General features: G+C 39.6%; 4 protein-coding genes across 7 annotated transcripts in view; 2 read left to right on the top strand and 2 right to left on the bottom strand.

The window, feature by feature from the left end:
- Positions 1–245: 245 nt before the first annotated feature.
- Positions 246–1,051, top strand: Mesh1 (Metazoan SpoT homolog-1). The gene is made up of 3 exons (XM_017168278.3): positions 246–413; positions 492–836; positions 896–1,051. The coding sequence occupies exons 1-3, from the start codon at positions 336–338 to the stop codon at positions 1,010–1,012; spliced, it is 540 nt and encodes a 179-aa protein (XP_017023767.1). The 5' UTR covers positions 246–335; the 3' UTR covers positions 1,013–1,051.
- On the bottom strand, positions 1,033–2,792 carry LOC108075732 (probable phosphoserine aminotransferase). The gene is made up of 3 exons (XM_017168277.3): positions 2,666–2,792; positions 1,495–2,171; positions 1,033–1,429 (listed from the first exon to the last, which is right to left on the bottom strand). The coding sequence occupies exons 1-3, from the start codon at positions 2,708–2,710 to the stop codon at positions 1,057–1,059; spliced, it is 1,095 nt and encodes a 364-aa protein (XP_017023766.1). The 5' UTR covers positions 2,711–2,792; the 3' UTR covers positions 1,033–1,056.
- Positions 2,793–4,600: 1,808 nt separating this feature from the next.
- Positions 4,601–7,120, bottom strand: LOC108075697 (putative defense protein 3). The gene is made up of 3 exons (XM_070287285.1): positions 7,099–7,120; positions 5,897–6,478; positions 4,601–4,746 (listed from the first exon to the last, which is right to left on the bottom strand). Exons 2-3 carry the CDS (start codon positions 6,355–6,357, stop codon positions 4,671–4,673), a joined length of 537 nt encoding a protein of 178 aa, XP_070143386.1. The 5' UTR covers positions 6,358–6,478; positions 7,099–7,120; the 3' UTR covers positions 4,601–4,670.
- A 1,907-nt stretch (positions 7,121–9,027) lies between these two features.
- The window catches only part of jus (julius seizure), a 26,556-nt gene continuing 20,504 nt past the window's right edge, over positions 9,028–15,079 (top strand). For all 4 annotated transcript variants that reach the window (XR_011445137.1, XR_005990882.2, XM_070286623.1 and 1 more), the window contains exon 1: positions 9,028–9,147. The gene's annotated coding sequence lies outside the window, so the exon portion shown is untranslated. The remainder of the gene's footprint in view (positions 9,148–15,079) is intronic.

The raw sequence follows: 15,079 nt of genomic DNA, 5'->3' as shown, positions 1-15,079 counted from the left end.
TCAATTTTAAATATTTAAATACTGACATAATGGAAATAACTAAATTAAAAAATTAAAAAAAAAAACGTATATGTCAAATTATTATGGAATAATATACAATTAAATAAAAGTTTGTTTTTAATTGTTTGTTTTTATTTTTATTTTGAATTTGAACAGTCTTTGCGGGTTACTTTATTATCGTTTTGCGTTCTTATCGATTATCGATTGTTTTAGGGCTGCACTTACAGTGTTACAGGTTTCAATCAGCTGTTTTGTACCGCAAACAACAAAACAACTTCCATCAAAACAAATTGCCATAAATATCACATAGAATATTAATTAATTAACAATTTCTCATGGCTAATTATCCCTCGGCCAAGTTTATGGAGTGCCTGCAATATGCGGCTTTTAAACATCGTGAACAACGTCGCAAGGTAAGCGAAATAAGAATGGTTTTCTATGGTTTTTCCTTTAATAAACAATAACATATGCTCCTCCCTCTTTCATTTAAGGATCCCAAGGAAACCCCGTATGTAAATCATGTAATAAATGTAAGCACCATCCTCTCCGTGGAGGCCTGCATCACGGACGAGGCTGTCCTAATGGCTGCTCTCCTTCACGATGTGGTCGAGGATACGGACGCCACGTTTACGGATGTGGAGCAGCTCTTTGGCGCTGATATTTGTGGATTGGTGCGCGAGGTTACGGATGATAAATCCCTGGAAAAGCAGGAACGAAAGCGCTTGCAAATCGAAAAGGCAGCTAAAACAAGTCACAGGGCCAAGCTCATTAAGCTGGCAGACAAGCTGGATAACCTAAGGGATCTGCAGGTCAACACGCCAACGGGCTGGACAGAGGTGACATATTAGAAAAGTCTGCAAAAGGAATTCTATCCTAAATATTTCACCCATTTCAGGAACGCCGCAATCAGTACTTTGTTTGGGCCAAAAAGGTTGTGGACAACCTGCGGGGCACCAATGCCAATCTGGAGCTCAAGCTAGACGAGATCTTCCGTCAACGAGGCCTGTTGTAAATCCCCAAAAACAACAGCAATTACACACACGGGAACATACTCCTCTAGTTTTTATTGTTCTTGTAAAAGTTCAGCATGAGACTGGCCAGCTTCTGGGTCTCTGTGAACGTTATGGCATTGTAGAGCGAGGCTCGAATTCCGCCCACTGAGCGATGACCCTTCAGCTGGATCATGCCCTCCGCCTCGGCCTTGGCTAAGAACTCCTTCTCCAAAGCATCGTTGCCAGTGGCACTGCCGATCCGGAAGGGCACGTTCATGCGCGAGCGGACATTCGCATCCAAGGGACAATAGTAGAAGCCATTGGACTGCTCGATGGTTTCATAGATGAGCTTGGACTTGGATGCGGCCAGCTTGGCCATGCCTTCGACACCGCCATTGCGTTTGATCCATTTGAAGACCAAGCCCATCACATAGATGCTGAAAAGGGCCAAACGATAAGATTAATAATTATAAATATATATTTATCAAGGAATATAACTCACCCAAAAGTAGGCGGAGTGTTCAGCAGCGAGGCGTTCTTGTCCATCAGCTCAAAGTTAAGGATGGAGGGTGTGATCTTCATGTGCTTGCCTATCAAATCCTCCCGGACAATGATCACTGTGGTGCCCGCTGGTCCAATGTTCTTCTGTGCTCCGGCAAAGATCACACCAAACTTGGACACATCAATGGGTCGGGACAGAAAGTTCGAGGACATGTCGGCCACCAGAGCAACACCCGCTGGAATCTCGGGCACAAAGTCAAACTCTACGCCCTCCACAGTCTCGTTGTCACAGTAGTAGACATATGAAGCCTTCGGATCCAGCTTCCAGGTGCTCTGTCGCGGCACGGATGTATACCTGTCCACCTTGGGCAGCACGGCGTTGACTTTGCCATACTGAGCCGCCTCCTTGGCCGCCTTGGAGGACCATGAGCCGGTGATCACGTAATCCGCGGTGCCAGTGATTCCTATCAGGTTCAAAGCCACTGCCGCAAACTGTCCAGTGCCGCCGCCCTGCATTAGGAGGATCTTGTAGTTGCTGGGCACATTCAAGAGCTCTCTCAGATCATTGATGGCTGTCTCCTGGATTTTGGCATAGTTGCTGGAGCGATGGGACATCTCCATCACAGAAATGCCACTGCCATTGCAGTCGAGGAGGTTGGTCTGGACCTCTTTGAGGACCTGGGAGTGGAAAATCATATTGGGAATAAAGAGAAAAGGTGAGAAATTGGTTTATTTATTATCATGTTAAATAGTAACAAAAATAGTATTAAAAATATAGCATAATAATGTAAATTTTTTTTTTATTAATTTAAAAAGTATCTAAAATAGCAAAAAATTGCTTTAACATTTTGTAGCATACTTTTGGAGCGTATTTTAAACGGATTTAAAGTCGCTGAGATTTCTCCAGAAGCATTTCTAAGTAGAATAATAAGAAATGTAAAATGTTATATATCAACTAATAATAAAAGTAAAAAAGTGCAAACTGAAAAGGCAGCTAAGCTAATACTTAACAAAAGACACTTGAGACTGCAGCGGAATTAATATACTTTGCTAGCAATTAAGATGAAATGCATGCAAAAAACCTTATATTACAAAAAAATAATAAATTTCTCTTTTCTTAAAATTAGATCACATGTTTGCATAGGGTGTTAAAAGTCAAAAAACATACTGACCTCTTCAGGCAACTTGGCTGGACCGGCGGCAAAATTGATAACCATGTTGTTTATGTCGTCTACTAAGACGTCTGCGATCTGTGAACCTCTCCGGAAAGCCGCAAAATATGAACTAAAAGTGTTAAAAAAGACAAGTGCTCGCCGAACGCTGATAAACGAGAGCCAGAGAAACAGCAATAAGTCATTGTCACTGTGTGCAAAAAAGGCGAAAAGCGTGGGGCAAAAACAGACTCAAAACTCGCCTGACTGGACAACGAACTTGATTGGACCAGGGGCGCAGTCAAAGGGGGTGAAGGTATATTTTATGAAATATGTTTCTTTATTAAAACATTAAATTGAACTTTTTTCTTATATATTTTTAAAGTACTCTGAGTTTTCTTAAGCATTTTAAAGTGATCTTTAAATAATAATTTATTTTGTATTACAAGAGTCTTTTTAAACTGCATCTTTAATCTAATCTAAATCTAAAAATTATATATTCACTAATATACGATCCCTTCTTTATCCACAGCGCCCCTGATCAGCCGGCGAAGCCAGACAAAGGCAAACGATGCGGCGAATTCGCGAATTCGATCAAAACAAGTCGCCCCACCGCACGGCAAATATGCAACGCACGAAAACATCATACCCTTTCCAACCCCCGCATTTCCCCCTTTCGCGAATTCGCGTGGGTTGCCATGCACATTTCTCGATTGAACAACAACAACAAGTGAATAACAGAACTCGCAGTCGAGTAAACAAGCTCCATACAAAGTGTGTGTGTAAGTACTGTGTTTAAGTACAGTGAGGCCTTGAAATGAGTGACAATTTCTGCAGGGAAAACTTGGTAAAATGATTATAAATGATGATGCAAATCATACCAGGATAGTTCATTGGAGGTATGTACTTTTTATGCTTTTTAAAGATTTAATCACCCATTGGTTTAGTTTTTAATTGAAACAAAATACAGGAATTTATAAATGGTTTCTCTTTTTTTTTGAAACCTTTACTATGATTTTAAAAACCTTTTTAGTTTCTAGAGAATAATATTATTTTGTATTGAATATTAAGAGTATTAATAATTTGCATATATATTTATTTTTTTCTATTTCTTAATTTTTTTTTTTCAGTATAAACTTTTTAAAGCTAAAAATACTTAGAAATCGTTAGGTTCTAAATTATTTACAATCCTACGAACTCAAATGTAGTGTGAATTATTTTCTCGAAATTTTTATTTGTTTTAAAACACCTTTTTAAAGAATTTCTAAACCATAGTTTCCCAGTCATCCCCCAATTTTTAGTGTCTAATATTTTGAAGGACCTTTGGCGACACCACAAAAAATTTCTGTGGCACCCCTTGGCACACTTGTAATTAATTTCTTGCAATTGATTCCTTATCCTTCGCTCTGTGCGATTAGAAGCCTGGACCAAGGCGTAACGTAACGGATGTCGATGTCAAGGCAGGCTTATGTTTCTTTGGGCCAAATCAAATTCGTTGACCGTCTGCGGGCGGCCCGGACCGTTGTTCTAATTACTTTATCGCACAGTTGGCCTGAAAGGTGCTTAAAGTTTCCAATTTACTTGCACGCCCGCAACCGAAAAACCTAAACGAAAACGCAAACGAAACGAATTTCCAATGAGAAGAGAAGCTGTGGGCCACAACGTGTCTGGAAACCCAAACGTGCTCGGCCTCCTCCGGAATTGGGGGGGTTAAGTGGGCCGTGTAGGTGGGTCCAAGTGGAAACAGTCTTTGCCTTCTTATATGTGTGTGCTCTTTCCCTCTTTCCTTCCCACCGGCTGGTCATTCATAAACGTTAAGCTAAAAAGTCAATAATTTTGGCTACGTAATGTTGATTGCACGGCTCAATGGGGGGGCCTATCGTCCGTCTGTCCATTTGGTATTTGAAAAATCTTTAAACAACAATTTCGTTTTTCGTCTTGACTAATTAGGGTCTTTACAATTTATTGCCCGGCATCAGTTGCGGGATACAGCTGCCTTATGCTAAGTAAGTAAAAGTACATAATTTCAATACTGCGGCTCCGCCTGCACCTTGTTGACGATGTCGCTCCAGAAGGTGCCGTACTGCTGAAGCACAGTGCCCCTGAAAATGGAGGAGGTATAAATCAACTAAGGGAAATGAAAATGAAAATGGTAAAGAAGATTCCGCAATCCAGCAAAGTCACGATTGTTTTTAATTTATACAAGACAAGATTGCATGTAATGTGAGAGGCAGAGTCTATAAATAGGTAATAATTGATGAGTCGGCAATTTTCCAGGAGATTAAGTTATTGGGGCTAAGGCAACACTGGCCTACATTTTAATTTGGTTATTAAAGTTGATGGGGTGTAGGGGAAATGTTGGCATTATTTATAGAAATTCAGGGGGTAATCTCTTTAAAAAGAATTACCCAATTTCGTTAATTTCCGCATATATCAAGTACATAGTTTCTGCTTCCCCTTCAGTAAATCATTGATTAAACTTTTGAACATCAAGTGGGATGTAAATTTATGCCCGAAACTTTCCTTGTCTTCCCGTGTTTGTTTTTGATTAATCTTCAGCTGTGCACAAAGTGATAAATGACAGGGAAGTGACCAGGGAATAACTTCCGTTTTGACTTAATACACACTTCAACACTCCCTGTTGGCCAGTGTAAACAGCTGACAAAGTTGCTGGTTGGTAGCAGCAAAAAGCATTGACAACTTTTCTTTTTGGCGTTTGGCATCTTTGACGAAGACATTTGATGCCTTTTTTGTTAGAGACTCTTTTCGGCTCCCTCTCTGACTCCATAATAAATCAATTACATAATGCCTTTTGTGCGATTATCCGGCAAGTTTTTTTTCTGTCGGCCTGACAACAATTATGCCGCGCATTACATTATGTGGGTCAACGTGGCGTATGATTAATGAATCCCTTCATGGGCGATGCGATGATGGTGCTGCTTGTGCGGCTTCTACTTTTTCCACTAATAATGATGATGATGATTATTATGATGATGATGGCAAGGGGCGATAGGAGACACGTACTGTGCCAGAAGTGTGACAAAGTGTTAACATTGGAAGAGCCAAGAATTAGGGGGTGCTAAACGTCATTTAATGAATTTATCTGCACCGTGAAAATTGGTCATGCATTTCATTTAATTGAAGAGACTTTCAAGCGGATGTAACACTACTACTTTATTTTATTATTACTAATAAGTAAATGTTAGCTAGTTTCCTAATTAATTTAATATAATTTAGCTATTATAAACTCACGTAAAGTAGACATTTCCTCGCTTGTTTTGCGGCGCCTTCCAGATGAGCTTGGCTCCTAACTTGTCCTTCTTGTCTGCATGCGTTATGGCCGAGCACTCTGGAATGGTCTTGGTGTTCTCACTCTGCACCCACTCGCCGATCCACTCATTCGAGTTGGCATCGCGCGCCTGGAGGAAGAATCCCCGAAAGACCTGACCATGTCCAGAGTGCGGGTAGACCACCACTGAAATTTGCTGGCCGGGATGATAGGTCTGAGAGTCGGCCACCACCTCAAAGGGATTCGTTTCCGCCGGCTGGCTCCTGGCCGTGCCGTGATTTGGCTGATTAGCCCGCTTTTTCACACACGTATCCGCGGGTGCTCCGTCGGGAAAGGCTAAGGTTGTGGTGGCCATTAGCACGATGAGTAGCAGCATGCTTGGCAGGACTTCCGTCCAGGTTATCCTGTTGAAGCGATCCTTCATGGTGGTAGTGTGGTTCTTCTCGGGGTGTATCCTGATCGTGGGAAAAATATGCGCGCACGCTCGACTAATCTAACGTCAAAACTCGGCTCGCGGCCGCCTTGGCCGTTCGTTTATAAAGCCACTTGGAGCGGTGAGAAAAGTTAAGGAACAACGGGGGGTAAGAAAATAGGATGCATATTTTTTTAAAAATTTTGTTTGCCAAGTTTAGAATTTATTTTTAATTTATTTTGATTTATTTATTTGTTACCTTTGTTACTTTAATAATAAATTATGTCATACATTTCTGTTCCCCTCGAAAAAAATTATTTGAAATCATTTAATAGTGCAGAACTAATTACTGTTTAATGGTCTTTGTTATAAACTTTTTTTTTTTTAATCTTTGTAAAAAAAGAGAGTTTTTTATGTTATAAATAAATCATTTCCACTACAATCCCCTGATAGTTAATGGTCAGCTAACTTCAGTGATTTATGATTGCATTTTTATATTATAATAACCGCGCTGCTATAAATCTGACCACAAATGTAGGCGCTCAGCTGGGCTGTGGCAGCCTCCACGGCTGACAACCAGTTTTTAATGATCAAAAGAGCAAATAGCCAAAACATAGTTCCAGTTCCTTTCCTGCTAAACACACACACACCGATCCGAACTGGGTCACACTTGGGTTCCGTGGCTGTGCGACTCCGCGCGGCTCTAAGTGCTCCATTGCGAAATTCTATGCTTCTAATCGCTGAAATAGTTACCGTCGTGCCGCGGCTTCGTCTGTTCAATTTTTGTTTGATTTTTAGCTTATTTTGTTGCATTTTTTCCAGCGCGTTTTAATGTTTTAATTGACAGGCAGCCGACGACGTTGGCGTTGATTTTTTGGATTTTCTATTTCGGTTTCTGGCCTTTTCCTCTTTGAATTCTGTTGCGTTTCGCATTTTGTACTACGCATTTTGCACAGTTGCAGTCCGCGGTTTCCTTTTCTGGTCACCGCCAACGCCATTTTCGTGCGGAAAATTTGGTCTTTGGTAAACTTTTCTAGCGAATAGTTAATTAAATTTATTATTTGGGGGTGTGAGAAATCAATGGAAGTGGGTTGAGTAAAAAATAAAAAGAAAAAAGGGGTCTCTTTAGATGTTTTGAATTTTTTGAGAAAGACATTTAAGACCTTGTCCCTATTTTCATTAATTATTAATGAAATTTTAAGAGTATTGAGTGGTTTCTTAATTATACATCAAAGGAGACAAGATTTTACTTTTATTTGGGGAGTAAAAAAAGGTTTAAAGAATATATAATCTAACTAAAAGATATTATAAATAAAATTTTGGAAAAAATAACATTAAAACTGAATACAATCTCTTTTTTTGAAAGGAAAATAAATTTAAAAGAATATCTTTTGTTAGCTAAAAACAATATAATCAGCAAACAATCAGCTTTTTTTAATCATTTTACTAATTTTTTTTAAATGTATTCATAAAATTAAAAAAAACTACTGTTCCTATTTTTGGCAGTTAAACTTCAATTCCCTTAAAAATACACATTTTCCGCTCACAAAATGTTCATTTAATAAATATAAAAAGCAGCAAAGTAAAGCTTTCCTGGCCACACATTTTGTTATTATTTTAGTTTTATTGCCAGACACATTACCCCGAAATGCACACGCACACGCTCTAGGCAAACACAATTTCAAGCCCGTTCTATTATTTAAAATGCTAGCTTAAATATGTAAAAGGAAAGTGCCCAGCATCAGCAACTTTTCGGGCAAGCCATAATTAAATTGTTTACTCCTCTGAGCAGCAAGATAAATATTATTTTAGATTGCAGTATTCTCTGGGACTCGCTGAACTTTACAATTGAGTATTGCGCTTTATTTGCATTTTTGTATTGTGTCAGCCCAGCCGCATGGCAAAAGGTCAGTTAACCCAGGGACTTAACCGAGAGGAGACGAGGCTACCCCCACCGAATGATAGGATGAAAGGGCGCAAGGACGTATTCATTCATTATGGATGCGGCAAATGCGAACTTTCAACTCCCTGAACTGCCGTAGTCCAGGCAGAAAGCAGCTTCCCGAAAATGTTTGGCCATCGAAAATGACATTTGCGCCAGGATCACCCGGAGTTGTACTTGAAACACTGATAAAAAATAATGAATAAAATATTTAAGAAAAATATTGTATAGCTATTTGTGTGGGATCTTTCCTTGGAGGATTTTTCTTTTATTATTTATATAAAGAATTATATAAAGAATTTTGATTCCCAGCCATTGCTGATACTCTCCCTCCCCACTACATTATTCACTTTCGCTTCTTCGTATAATATTTTTCGTTCAGTGCACCCATCCTCCGGGCAATGCATGCGAAATTCACTCGGCACTAAGTTCAGGAAAAAAAGTTTTGGGAATGAAGAAAAAGGCGGCCTGCCTGCTGCCGCCTTAAACCGATGTGCCATGTAAATAGTACGCTCGGCAGGGCCAGAACGTTAGGGCCGTAGGAAAAGTCGGAAAATCCACTTCATCGACGACGACGCTTGGCGCGGAAAAGTGTGTCACCTGCGGTGGGGTAGCCGCTCAAGCGACTGCGCAGGTCCTGTGAGCGGTACTGTGCCGCCTGTTGGTGAAAAATGTTGGTGTGTCGTTGTTATTTCACCATTTTCCCAGCTTTGCAGTTTCAAAGGCAGGACACTCGGCTTCAGAACGTGGTCAGACGTTGTAGCGCGTGGTCGTGGACTTTTCCGAGAAAAAAAGCTGAGGGAAATCGAGAGGGAACAACAACAACAACAACAGCGGCTAACTAGAGCAAAGGAAATTGTGTGAGCAATTTGTACTTTACTAGTAAAGTAAGGAATAAAAGCGCGAGTGTGAGTGAGTGAATGTGAGTGAGTGAGTGCGAGCGATGATGAACAGCGAACAGCGTGCAACAGAGCAACAAAAGTAAAGAAAATACAAACAAAAAGCAGGCAAACAAATAAACAAACAAAAAAAAGTAAAATGCGAAAAACGTGGCAAACACAAACAAAATACAAAAAAATATATATATATATAACCAACTTGGCCCCAACTCGAGGCGAGTAAATATTTTGCGAGCACAAACTGCAGGCTATCCGTGCTTCGGAAAAGTGAAAAGCAATCAAAGTAATAAATGAAGTGGGGCAGCCATGAGGCGAAGCCACTCCGAAGGCAAATCAAAAAAATCAATGCCTCTTTTTGCGGAATTATACGTTGCGTATACGTGATATGTACCAAAACGCCAGCCCAAGTCAAATAATAATAAAGGAAATTCACACGTGACGCATAAAAAACCCACGGCAACTCACCCCAAATCAGACACAAATACTAAAAAAACACACAAACACACACCAGCACACTCTTAAGAACTTTCATACCTGGGACACAAATTGAAGTTTGCGAAACATATTTGCGCAGCAAACTTAATGCACAGAGCGAAAAAGAAGCCTTGATATTAGTTATAACATAGTGTTTTGTGATTTTCTTAGATCAATTTCCTACAATTTTCGTATTTTCAATCTTAAATATAGGCCATATGCTAAGTTTTGACTGTTTACCAGAAGTTTGTGGTTTTTAAAACATTTATTTTGCTGCCTTAAAGTAGGCAATGTCTTGTTTTTTGTGAAATATCTCCATAAAATGTGGTTTATTTATGGTGAAATATGGTTTTTGAAACTCTAACATGTCAAGTATTGGTATATTTGATATCAGTAAAGTAGGTGGTTTTATTAACATTTTATTTGGTGCCCAAAAGTAGGCTCTCAATTATTTTATACAACATTTTATCTCACAATTTGTGGTGAAATAATATGTTGCTGGTCCCATATGTACAAATTTCTTATTAGAAGGAACAATTCAAAGATTTAAGGATCTCTATATTTAAAAAACTAATATTTTTTTGCTAAATTAGGCTTGAAAGACATACCCAAACACAGTTTCCAATCATTTTACCGACTTGCAAAGCTTACAAATATTTTGTAAGACTTTGTTGAGAACCTTTTCCCTTATTTTTTCCCAATCATAAATGTTCTTTCTTATTTTTGTTGATTCTACTCTTTAGTAACATTTTCTCTCTGTGTTCGAGGGCAGCATATGATTATGATGAGCCTGTCTTGGCGTACTTTCGTGGCTTCGAGCCTCGACAAATGACAACAGCTGGCGGGTGGAGAGGATGAGGAGTTTCTGGGGGCAAAAGATGGCCATTGCCTCTTTTGGCGCATTTGCTGCCGCTATTTTGCATACATTGAATTTAATGAACTGCCCTGTGTGTGTGTTTGGCTGGCGGGTGCGTTGGATTTGCTTTTAATAATTTAGCGCGCTGCGGACTAAATGACGCTTTTTAAAGTACAAGCCGTCAGGCGACCCCAATATAGTCGACAAGCTCGAGATGAGGCAAAAATAAAAATATATATATTGTATATGTAAAAAAAAAGAGAAAAAACACGAACCATTTAATGCCCCTTCTGTGTGTGTGTGTGTGTTTGCAACCCCAAGTCCAACCAACACATTGGCACACTTGGCCGGAGGACTACGTCATCCTTGGAAGGCAGCAGCAGCCAACACCAAAGCGAAACCAAACCCAAACCGAACCAAACTGAAACCCCGGGCTGACTTCCTTTGGCGTCGCCACATTTTCGCATTCACAATCACATCGCGTGGCACTCAAAGAGGGCTAGAGAGGAGCTCGAGGAGCAGCGGAGCCAAAGGAGCCGGAGCAGTAGCAAGGGCATATCCTGGCACACACTAGTAGGCCGGGCTGGCAGAGTAGGCTTAGTAGGCTCCTGGCCTCCACATGCACACACTGTGTGGCGTGAAGTTATACGGAGCGTAGAGTTCCTTTCTCCTTTGGATCGATTTCTGTTAGCACAGACTTTGCGGCAGTTTGCCACGAGCTCACACACACTGAGCGGAAAGTTGGGTGACTTGGAGGGAGTTGAAATAATTCCTTTATTTTCTTGAAATCTATGTATTTGTTGTACTTTTTAAAGAAGCATTAACCAATCATGCACCCAATAGTTTTCTTAATAGACTTGAAATCTAGTCTCAAAAATAACCTTAAATATCCTTAAATATCCTTGAAAAATATGATTTATGAATAAATTTGTGAGCCAGGTTTCATAAAATTAAATATTTAATTAATTAATTAAAAGGATAAACATACTGCTCAATTTCTCCGCTCATATTTCCTTATAATTTTTTGTTTAAATTATTTTATAATATAAATTATATTTCCCAGTGCCTTTGACAGCCGTTGCAGTTTCGCTCACTTACTGTGCTTACTTTTGCACGGCAATCTGCATGCGACATGACATCGAGAGGGGCTAGCATACATATATGTATATAGAATATATAGACCCTATAGCCGATATAGTGGGGGGTGTGGGGAGAGTGCCAATAGGGCGATGGAGACGTCATCAATTTTTGCTATCTATAAAAAAACGAACAAAAAATATTTGAGGGATGAATAAATGCCTGACGGCGACGGGGCAAGTGTTGCAGTAAATTTCGACAAAGACTGACGACGAATGCCGGCATGACCCTTGACCTTCGACTTGCACCATGTGCTCGATTGGGCCCTCCGTTTATGCTTCGATTTTGCTTTCCCCTTACCCCCTTCCCCCCATTAGAAAAACCCCGCCGGCCCGCCGAATGCAACTGCAAAATCATTTGCCATCCAAAATCGCATGTCGCCCCGCAACAAAAATAATACAAAAAAGAAAGAATACTATAAAAAAATAAAACAAAAGTAATACGACAAAAAAAAAAAAGGATAAAGAACAAAAACCGAGAGCAGAAAAACCAGAAATCCTTGTCGCACAGTTTGCGTTTATAATTTATATTACATTCATCCAACATGTACGAGTGTATTCTCTTGTTTTAGTTGCGCATTCGGCCTTGTCTTTGGCCCAAGTAGTATTACACTGAGAAAAAGGGAAGGAAAACGAAGGTTTTACGATCTAAGAGGGTGTTATAAAGTCATAGAAAACCCAGTTTGTCTGGCTTGTAATAAAACTATAAATATTTTTATACTTTTTTATAAGATTATTTTATAATCCAGATAAAGGATGAGACTGGAGGTTTAGAGAGTTATGTTTTTATGTTTTATTTAATTTTTTTTTATACAGTTCTGAGCTTGATTTTTGATGCTCAACCCTCCTGGTTAATATTATTTATTGTTTTTCAACTAATTTTAATTAATCTTTGGCATTTAAGAGACGAATTCTAATTTAAGTTATTATAAAGTTCTTTAAGGAATTTTTATTCGATATTATTAATATTATAACGTAACTTTTTTAATTCTTAAAAATTGCTATGTATAAAAAGTTAATAATATTAAGCACGATACATTATAAAGGATCTTTCCTCTTGACATATAGGATCTTCCTGTACCCTAATATATTTTCCAATATTTTCTGCTGAATTTTTGTCTTAGCAATAATATTTTATCAAGTCTTCAGAAAGCTTTAACAACATTTAAATTCAATTAAATTCAAATAAGTTTATTTTAAGTGGGCTGCTAATTTATAGCCTAATATTCTCCGTAATTTCTCTCTCTGCCTGTTTGAATCGCAAGTATCTTTATGTCTGTGAACGTATCTGTGCCTGCGGCAGAGGCCTTTAAGTACGCCCCGATGGCATTTCGGGGCTCTCTCTGTGCCGCTTAGCCCAAGGAGCTGGGCTGCCCGCTTTATGACTATTAAAATATGCATTTAAATACACGGAGAGAGAGAGAGAGAGAGCGACCTAGAGACCCCGCATATATAGCATATATACATATAACGTATAATCTTTGATGAGGCCTCTCTGCCTGCGTCTGTCTCCGTGTGTGTTCCTTTGGGGCGTTGTTGAAAATTGAAATTGTGCGCTTATTTATGGAAGGGAAGGCTTCTCGAGACGCTGGCTCTCTGGCTGGCGTTGATTGCCGTAACGCCCCATTGCCTGGTACATGACTATAATAATGATTGCCATTTTTATAGGCCAGCAGCGCTGCAAAGATAAATTGTTTGCCGCCGCTTGGAAAATCGGTTTTCCTTCGGCATTTGAATCCTTTCCTTTTTGTGCTGGAAACTTGCTTCCACTTCCTCCCGGACTTCCCGGTGGGTCAGCATAATTGCCAATGAGCTGTAACCGCATTTATCCTAAAGCCAAGCTAAATAATTAAGGGGAAGAAGTGCCAGAGGCCCAGGCTCAGTTGACAGGCGCCTCCCCTAGGCGCGGTTAGCTTAATTGCATTAATTAATTTTGGCCGAGGTGAGTTTGTCTATCCTTAAGTAGCTTTAGGATCTGGGTTAAATAATACTTGCAATAGCCAGCGGTCGTCTAAGTCGCCCCTCATTTTCTGCTGATGATGACACAGACCTCCGAGGAGGAGGAGTAGAAACTCCTGACACCGCCAAGTGCCCCTCATTATTATGTGTACACTCGTGGCTACATAAATGTGGGCACATATATCCTGTGTGTGTAATCAAATATATATATGTGCGAGCTGCACGTGTGGAATATTAAGCAAACTGTGCAAACAGTCGTTGTCACATTAACCATGTCATGGCAAGTGCATATGCCAGTCTATCATCCCCGACCCTTTGGCTTGGGCAGGATTAAAGATTTCTACACTGGGCAGCCTTAGGGAAGTTTAAGGCAAAATTTAAAACGAAAGAGATTTTATTTTGTGTTTTAAAACTTTAATTAAAATAAGGTCAAAGTTGTGAGTTTGAAAAAAGTAGATTTTAAAACATGATGATATATCGATGTATTCTTTTATAAATCGGAAATGAAACAAGTATTTTTCGATGAATATAAATATTATATGTAAAATTACGAACTTGTCAACATATTTGATATAATATTAAGTTCTATATCTTTGTCGCTATATTATATCTTACATTTCCACCACATTTTCCTAATATTATCACAATTATCCTTAATTAACGCTCATTAGATAACGCATAAATGTAATTACATTTCTTCGAGTGCATCCACTCCGAACTCGGCCGTGTTCTATTTATAGAACAAACACGAAAAATTCATATTTTCCGTGCGTGATGATCAATTGAGTGTGCGTTCCAGGCATTTCATGAGCAATTAAAATGACCGATGGCCGTCGCTCTTGGCACTCGCTTAGCGCCACTTTCGCCACGCTTAGTTCCACTAAGTGGATTCCCAAGCTGATGGCCTGAGCTAAGGGGAAAATCCACGGGAAAAGCTGGCATAAAAGCGCATTAGTGACGCCCACACGCCTGCACGTGTCCTGGCAGGAAGTAGGCTTTTGCAACTACACCTAGCGCACATTGCACATTGCACTTGGAGCCCTTTGGCACTGAGTTTAAATATTGCAGCACTTCCATGCGATTCCTGGAAGCCACATCCGCTGGCACATCCGGCAGCGTCGAGGATGAATGTGAGGCATGGGCCAATCGATGGGTATTAATGGGTATATCCAGATTTATGGTCCTCTTTTGGCTGCCTAATGGGCCGTGTGATAATCGCGGCGAAAAAAATTGCCACTGTAATTTAGGTAGCTCGTTTTGTTTGCTTTCTTGGTGTATGTTTTGCTAAAAACAAATTGAAAAAGTTTTCTGATGAGGTTTTCCTTTGAATTCATTCAGAAAAAGTTTAAATTTTGATGAAAATAAGAAGGAAAGAAAACTTGAAGATGTTTATAGATTGTTTACCCTTGCAGTTTGCCTTTTGACCCAAATGTTGCTCTTGAAGCTAAGGGATTTTGTCATAAGAATT

The sequence above is a fragment of the Drosophila kikkawai genome, chromosome 3R, assembly GCF_030179895.1.
Source record: "Drosophila kikkawai strain 14028-0561.14 chromosome 3R, DkikHiC1v2, whole genome shotgun sequence".
Classification (NCBI taxonomy): domain Eukaryota; kingdom Metazoa; phylum Arthropoda; class Insecta; order Diptera; family Drosophilidae; genus Drosophila; species Drosophila kikkawai.
This window is presented reverse-complemented; position numbering and strand designations above follow the sequence as displayed.